This window comes from Scophthalmus maximus, chromosome 15 (assembly GCF_022379125.1).
Source record: "Scophthalmus maximus strain ysfricsl-2021 chromosome 15, ASM2237912v1, whole genome shotgun sequence".
Classification (NCBI taxonomy): domain Eukaryota; kingdom Metazoa; phylum Chordata; class Actinopteri; order Pleuronectiformes; family Scophthalmidae; genus Scophthalmus; species Scophthalmus maximus.
The window spans coordinates 19,711,486-19,720,088 of NC_061529.1; the positions used below are offsets into that span (position 1 = coordinate 19,711,486).

Consider the following 8,603-nt stretch of genomic DNA (forward strand, 5'->3'; position numbering starts at 1 on the left):
GCCAAGTCAGGGTAAGGCTATGCCCCTATCAGTATACAGAATCTTACGTAATTTGAATTATACTTTTTAACTGTAATTGTCCCCATTTTATGTATTGCTACCATGTGGGTTTTTAAATTCTGTGATTTGTCATCCCAAGAATATGTTTTAGTGTGATAGACCTTGTTGTTTACAAGGGAGTCAAGAATAGTGATTATCTGATCATTTCAGGAATTGCTGGCTCCTCCTTCCAGTCTCTCTCCCCCAAGTTTTTCACCTCCTCATCGCCCATCACCTCCTCCCAGTCCTTCACCTCCTCCCAGTCCTTCACCTCCTCCCAGTCCATCACCTCCTCTCAGTCCATCACCTGCTTGTAGTCTGTGAGTAATAAATATCAGTGTAATGTAAAAAATGTGGAGAAGAAAGACATAGGAGGGACGTTATGGCTATTATGAGTAATATAGATAATAGATTGGCTTATCTTCAATATCAACTATTAGTACAACAATGTGATACCAGATATTGCTTATAACTCCCTTTAAGATGTACCTAACAAGATCGTCTCTGCTCTTAATATAATTTTCAGGGATGTTGTCAACATTCTCCGAGGTCTTAGGGAGACACTCAAACTCCTCCCCAACAGAGCTAATCAAATTAATGCTCTGCGTGGGGAGGAGTTTGATTGCGCGGCCCGAGCCTTCAGCAGATCTAATTTTGACCCAGAGTCAAAATTAGATGTCGTGTTTGTAGACGATGATGGTATTGGAGAGGGGGCTGTGGATGAAGGTGGTCCAACAAGGGAGTTCTGCCGCCTTCTCATCAGGCAGCTCCAAACACATAGCATTTTTGAAGGGCCCCTGGAAAAACGCACCTTGGCCCTAGATAGTGTTGGTAAGTGTTATGCAATGCATAGAAATGTTTTTTCCATATTGTTGGCATATGTACAAAACACCTTTATTATATGCTAAAATATAACATATTTTTGGAAAATCTTGAACCATAATGTTAGTTAATGCAATATTGAATTGGTATTTTAAAAGTTTATTCTTGTTGACATTGATCTTTACATAGTATTAATGAAATAACAAAGATTGATTTAATAAAAAGGAATTACCTTGTGGTCAGTACTTATTGTGATGATTGACATTTTTATGATCCTTTAAAGTCCTGCTCGTATAATTTACAACATGAGTTCTCAAAGAATCACTTTCATATAGAAGCTAAATTGGCATTATAACTAAAATATACCAATATTGAATCAAATTGGTTCAGTAATTCAGTGTTGTTACTCAACTATGAAATACTGTTTTTTTCCCCCTTCAGCTTTGCACAATGGGATATACCGGAAGGTCGGCCAAATGTTGATAGTTTGCCTTGTGCAGGGAGGAGTGTCTCCAAATTTCTTTTCAGAGCGCCTTTACCGACAGGTTTGTGGTTCATCATCTCTTCCGGGAAACATAGAGGAGGTGATGGACCACTCTCTTAAAGAAAAGCTCAGAAAGGCAAGTAAATTAAGTCCATACATAAAAATCCATAGAAGTAATAATTTTTTTTAAATATGCTCACTATAAAATTGTAGGACTTAAAGATGTGCTTACTGTATTAACTTTATGCAAATGCACATGTACGATTCTAAAGGGCTTAACACAACACAACTCTAGAGGAGAGGGATGAACTGGTGACCACTGTCCTGGGATTCTACACTGAGGGTCGAGTCCATGCTCCCCTTCAGCAGTAAGTGTACATGGCATAGGCCAAATGGTTAGTTTGACTATGGCCCCCTAAGGCATAACAGCCTAGGAATATGCTGAAAGTACACAGATAGTACACTTTTGTGCAAGTTTCATCTGAAAAGAAAGAAAAAATATTTAAATTATAAAAACTGAATAGTCCGCTTAAGATTGTGCATCCATAATATAGTCCTCATTATTTAACCATTGCACTGCCAGAGAATAGAATGAGGGCTAGGTGTTTACTACATTGAGATACTAGTTACCTATGGGCTCAGTAAAACAGGACTTCTGCATAAGTGAAACAGGGCAAATGCACTGAAAACGGATCAAATACTATTGTGGTTTGGGTGATTTCATAATTAATTATTCTCTTGCATGCTTCTATCTTGTATATATTGCTTGGTAACTTTAATCATTGAATTACCAACATTAGACTGAGATGATAAAATTGGTGAAATTACCCCTCAAATTTTGAAAAAATAGATTAGCAGGTTGTTTCAATGTTTAGTCTAAGGGGACAGAAACATGTAGATGTGTTGTTTTTTCTTACTGTTTACTTTTACAGGTTCATAGAGGGCCTCAGCGTCTTCGGTGCTCTGGCTGCAATGGAGGAGCACTGTGATGTCCTGGCACCAGTCTTCCTGGCAGACCAGAAAACGCTGTGTACCTCAGATCTGGTTACACTTTTTGTAACACGCAGCTTCTCACTGGCTGGATCCAACAGGAAAAGAGCGGAGCTAAAAACCATCGCCTATTGGAGAGACTGGCTCCTGCAGGTCGAGGGTAAGAAAGGGCCTAATGAAAAATGATTTATACTTGTATAGAGGTTAAGCTTTACTCATTGAAAGAAAAGTGTATTAGCTAACATCAACATCTTACATTAACTTGTAACATTCTCTTGTGTGACACACACCATCATGAGTGACGGGCAGAGGAAACATCAAAGTTAAGAAATGGTATGGTCCACATTAGGGATTTAATGAAGCCATTTTACAAGATTCTTCCAGGCTTTCAGCCAAAGATATATCATTGATATAAGTAATAAGTATATTTAAATGTTTTGACACCCCTTGCCCTGTATTTTTAACCTTTTTGGGGTGACAGCCTTAATTGGGGGTCAGACATTCCAAATAGCATACTGTTGAAGTAAATAATAATTCAGCATTTATACAGTCACAAACAGTGGCACTGGGTACTGTTTAGAGGTAGCTCTCTAATATATGTTGTAGTTGTTTCGACCAATACCATAACCATAACACCAGTTCTCAGCTAACGACTCTGGTTCTTTCTGGAAGGAGCTCAGACAGATTACAAACTACAAACCTAAACCCTCCCACTCCGTCAACGACCTGCGGCTTGCAAATTAACTGAACGAGTTCTACTGTTGCTTTGAGAGACAAAGGGACAGCCCTGACACCGTCCCCGCGACACCCTCTCCCATCTCAACAACACCCCCAGCTCAGCAGGAACCGGGGCCTCTCCACTTCACACCTCTGGGTCCCCCCTCCTCTACCACAGTGACGACTCTCTGCCTGCAGGAGAGGGACGTCCACAAGCTATTCAAAAGACAGAACCCCTGCAAAGCAGCTGGACCAGACTCTGTCTATCCATCCACCCTGAAGCAGTGCGCTGACCAGCTGTCTCCAGTGTTCACAGACATCTTCAACACCTCACTGAAGAATGTCATGTGCTTCAAAGTCTCCACCATCATCCCCGTCCCCAATAAGCCAAGGACCACAGGACTGAATGACTAAAGACCCGTCGCCCTGACCTCTGTGGTCATGAACTCGTTTGAGCACCTCGTGCTGTCCCACCTCAAAGCCATAACCAACCCACCCCTGGACCCACTGCAGTTCGCTTACAGAGCCAACAGGTCTGTAGACGATGCAGTAAACATGGCCCTCCACCTTCTCCTCCAGCATCTAGAGGATGAAGCTGGGGAAACACGTCTCTGAATCCCAGACCATCAGCACGGGTTCCCCCCCAAGGCTTAGACTGCGGTCCATCAGGACCAAAACCTCCCGCCACATGAAGTTTCTTCCCATCTGCAGTTGGGATCCTTAACAGGTCCTGGGACCACCACCCCATTCCCCACTGTCACTGACTATTGCATCTACCCCCCTTGAATATTCTCATTACAATAAAGCTGAATTTGTAATATTTGTATAACTTTTAACACATTTTATTCATCTTTTTTGCACATTCCTCATCTCGCACATTATGTCTCTGTTTGTTTACATTGTATATATTAATATATATATATATATATATATATATATATATATATATATATATATATATATATATATATATATATAGTCACTGTTTGTTTATTGTTCATGCACCTTCAGCATCAAAAATAATTATGGGCATAATACTCTTATTTAATTTCTTTACTTTAGTATGTTGTCAGTATTATTTATGCCACAAATTTACAGATTTTCTTTTTGTTGTTTGCAGATGGCGCATCCCCGCTGAGCCTGGGAGATGTCCTTATTTTTTCCACTGGACTAGACAAAATCCCAGCAATGGGATTTCCCACACAGCCGGAGCTGGAATTTCTCCATCCGGAAGATGGACCGGCCATGTTCCCAATGGCAAATACCTGTGGACCAGTACTGCGCCTGCCTGTACAGCCAACATTCCCCAAGTTTGAAAGTGCTATGGAAATGGGGATTGGGGGCGCAATTCAATTTGGCATACAGTGAAAAAAATTTCACCCGTGCTCTCAGTTTTTGTTGTTTCAGTTGTTCCAAATCTTTTTCAGTTTTTTATAAAAAATTGGATTGACAGAGAAAATGTAGAGTCTAACTCTCAAGTTTTGGACTTTTGTTTTGTTCCAACCCTCCAAACGGAATCCTGGGTCTGTTCTACTGCGATGTTCTTATTATTTTTTTCGTTGTGAATATAAGTTGTGTTGTTAATTTCCAATATATGTGATTAATAAGGTGCAGCGTTGTTTTTTCTTTTCTTTTAAATTCTTGCGCTGTTGTATGTGGCACTGTTATAGGCTGGCGACCTGTCCATGTGTGAGTAAATAAATAAATTTACAGATATTTTTCTCACAAGTTACCAATATGACATCTTCCAAACTTGGTATTTCTAGGGGAAATGGAAAAATGGAGATTTTGTAGAGCTCACCATCAAACCAGTCTTACATGTCGGAATCAGAAAGGAAAGGGCTTTATTGCCAATAACATTTTCAAATACAAGGAATTTGCCTTGGTGTTCAGGTCAAACAATAATTACAAAAAATAAACCATTAACAAAAGTACTGCACACAAGAACATAAATAAAAAATTACCCAAAATGAAAAAAGATTATACATATGCAACTATATATACACTATGACAATGAAAAGTTCAATGTCAGAGTTTGCAAAAATCTGGCAGCATAATGGGCAGATGACTGGGTGGTGTTGGGGGAAGGAGGGTTAGAGTGCCTGTCAGTGGGGGGGTCCTCACTGACAGTGTCCTGGAGGGACCGCAGGTTGCAGCTGATCACCTTTTGGGCCCTGCGGATGATACAAGATGGTGATGGAGGCGGTGAGGATGGACTCAATGATGGAGGTAGAGACAGTCCGGTACGGCTGCTGTCCAATGATATTGTTAATCAAAATAGACTGAGTTTAATTATACCTCAAGACAACAGAAAGCTCAGAACTTCCTCCAGAAGATCAACCCCCATCCCGTCTCTGGAACCAGCCAGAGGGTCGACTCGATGTTGCAGTTCTTGGAGGCGACCAGGCTCAACAGCAAACGTATTGGCAGGGACAGCAACCCTCTCTGGCCAGTTGAAAGTGGGTACAGGTGGTCTCGCCGCTTGCTCTGCTGGCTGCTCATCTGCTGGCCCCTCATCTGCCCCGAAAAGCCCTTGAACACCAGTCAAATTTTGTGACTGTAGACGGAGGCATCCACGCACAAACATTCGGTACGGTGACATGTATCTCGTTGTCCTGAGTCCATGGTGGTTCCACTGGTTCACAAAATGCTGCAGGTCTCGGTCGATTCTCGGCATGTACACATAGTGAAGAGCCCAAAGGTGAGTTTCACTATTAATGTCCAAGATCCCATCTTGCTCCAGAAGTGTGAAGAGTGAATGGTACACATTGGAGAGGCCATTCCAAACATCTCTCCACAGTCTCTCAATTCTTTGGTTGTGAGTGCTCCTTCCTCTCAAAGCACTTCCCCGAGCTGTCCCTCGAAAAACATCCATGAAGAGGCAAACAGCATTGTTTTCCCCACCATGGTCACAGCGTACTCTAGAGGGGACACCAAATTGGTCCACCGCCTGAACAAACTGCTTCATCAAAGTGCTGCTTCTATTGTTGTTGGCAGCTTGGAGGAACACAATCATCCGGCTGAATCCGTCAATTCCTCCATGGATAACGATTCTCCACCTTCCAGTAAAGAGTAAATGTTGATGTTAAGAATCATGCTAGATTAACATTTTACAACTTGTTGCACTGTGAGCATGACATCTCTCCACCCCTGGTTTGCTGTTATAGCAGTTATCTCTTTTTATTGCAAACCTAAAAGAAATTTAATGTCAAAGAAAGACATTGTAAATTTGATGAAAACAATCACAGTAATATGACCCACAGTTGTGTTAGGGTTCTCTTTAACATTAACTGCTGGTTAAGGGTGTGAAATATGCAGGAAAATAACTGCAACAACAAATATATATTTGGAAGGGGGCAAACTAATTTGCAGATTACACTTAGGGTATAGTTACTGACCTGATGAGTTTGTGATTTCCATCAAGATGCCACAACGAATTAGGCCCAGCTACTCTGTATGTGCGCCTGTGCAGTCTATGAGACATGGCTCTGAGAGCAGCCCCCGCTGGGTTGGTCCTGAGGAGACTCTGGCGAACACGTCTTCTCTGGACAACGATGCCTTCGCCAAAAAGACGTGCACGCACAGCATCTGGGCCAAGCTCGTCATTTCCGTGTACCAGGTCAATGACGCGCTCATCCAACTCGGCATTGGTCATGTTGGAGTAGCAACCACGGATGGTGATATTATGTTGTCTGTATTTAAAAAAGGAAAAAATAAATGAGACTCATGTTGAAATAAACAAATGCTTCTGTGCAAATATTCACAACTAGATAACTTAAATTCAATCTGACCATTCTACTACTGCAATTTAACACATAGACCCACAGGCGGTTTCTGCTACATCCAGGTCAATGTTTAGATCAAATGCTGCCTGTAATACATTTTTGGAGCATGACACTGTCAATGATGCTATTCTTTTACTTTGTACTTTATTTGTCTTGCACCTATTTCCTGGAGGTGCGCCCCCTTGTCCCTTCTCTTGAATTATCCCTCCAGCCATGAACCAAACTGAACAGCATATATTAATTTGTTATTGTATGTGCCAATAGTTACCTGAGGCGTTGTGTTGCAGTGCGTCTTGAGACACCCAGTATGTCTGCAATCTGCTGCAATGTGAAATTAAATGAGAGTAGGAACTGCAGTTGCTCTTCCGTGATCAGACAACGTGGCTGCCCGACCCGTCCCCTTATTCGAGGAGCACGATATCCTTGAGACACTGCAGTGATTAAAAACAAATAAAATAGTTTAAATAACACGTTATTATTGTAGTATACCAAGCAGACACAAAATGAAAACCACCAACAACTGACCTGAATAACAGGAACTTTTTTGTTACAGTGACCCCTGCCACAGGAGGCAGCAGGTGAACAGTTAGTTGTGTTGTTGATGTGTTGGAAGCAGGGAAATTGGACAAGTGTTGGTCAGATTCGAATTCTGAGAATTAAAGAATCTTAAATATCAGATTTTAAAATTAGATTTATATGTTTTGCGTCCATCTCTGCATCAATGTATGCCATTAAAAACTATGCATAGATTCTGCATGATCACATTTATCTATAAATAAAATTCTATGAACTTACCAGGGATTTGTCGATCTTCTCCGGTGTCCTGAAGAAATTCCTTGATGACATCCAGCAGCTGTCCAGCCAGGCCCGTCTCTACCAGCCTTCCTCTTGCCCATCGGAGACTTGATTGCATTGTACGCATTCTAGTATATAAAAATATGGTTGTTATTGTTATGGTCAGAAAAACTGGCTTTACAAACCTGAAACACAGGGACAGCATCAAAAAACTGTGGGGGGGGGGTCACCCAGCTGAATACAACATGAAAATAAAGACATAAAGACTTGGCTCAACAGGGTAGACACTGTAGTCAGCACGGGGGGTTAAGTCACACACATGTAATTATCAAGCCAAGGGTTTTTCATGAGCTAGTAACTATCTAACTCTGCAGGAGCTCAGCCGACATGGCTGTTAAATAGAAAAAGTGAAATATATCTTACCTTGCCAAAGACGCTCGTCTCGTTTCATCATCGTCTGATGTGGCTAACCGCACACAATATTGAAAAGTTTGGTAGCAGTCCGTCAGAAAATTCCGGAGTGCCATCTCTACCTCTCGTTTGCCTCGGAGTCAACTGACAGCCTGGTTCCCTGCACCCCGCTGCAAACGTGAACTAGTTCCATCCAAAGGACACGCCCCCTGGCCCACGTTTCACATACGTCACTACTCTACGTGTCGGGTAATGAGCAGCGTCATGTGTCGGGGGTGTGTGGGGTGCAACGTCAGTAATTTATTCATCACGTGACTCTTGCATCATTTTTGGACCGCCGACTTCATAAATACGTATGACTTCCGTTATCCTAAGTCTCTCAGTGGCTAATAACCACATCACGTGTCTTTAATGACGCGGCAACACGTAAAAATATAACGTCTTAAGACGGCAAAAAATGCTGTCTTGACATGTTTTTACGTCTTGACACATCTTTTTTTTACGTGACTACGCATATTCTCCAACACGATATTTGCGCTTATGGCTTTCCAAAACGTGTC

At 41.8% G+C, this 8,603-nt stretch overlaps 1 protein-coding gene across 1 annotated transcript; it reads right to left on the bottom strand.

The window, feature by feature from the left end:
- Positions 1-5,368: 5,368 nt before the first annotated feature.
- Positions 5,369-8,201, bottom strand: LOC118286116. The gene is made up of 6 exons (XM_047337815.1): positions 8,056-8,201; positions 7,633-7,760; positions 7,106-7,268; positions 6,451-6,744; positions 5,940-6,111; positions 5,369-5,569 (listed from the first exon to the last, which is right to left on the bottom strand). Exons 1-6 carry the CDS (start codon positions 8,157-8,159, stop codon positions 5,369-5,371), a joined length of 1,062 nt encoding a protein of 353 aa, XP_047193771.1. The 5' UTR covers positions 8,160-8,201.
- Between the last annotated feature and the right edge of the window lie 402 nt (positions 8,202-8,603).

Excerpts from the sequence above, each read along its gene's own strand:
- LOC118286116 (XM_047337815.1), bottom strand. The coding sequence starts at position 8,159 with ATGGCACTCCGGAATTTTCTGACGGACTGCTACCAAACTTTTCAATAT. Across the intron at positions 7,761-8,055 it reads AGACGAGCGTCTTTGGCAAG|AATGCGTACAATGCAATCAA; the intron begins GTAAGATATATT and ends TTTATATACTAG. Across the intron at positions 7,269-7,632 it reads AGAAGATCGACAAATCCCTG|TGTCTCAAGGATATCGTGCT; the intron begins GTAAGTTCATAG and ends TAATCACTGCAG.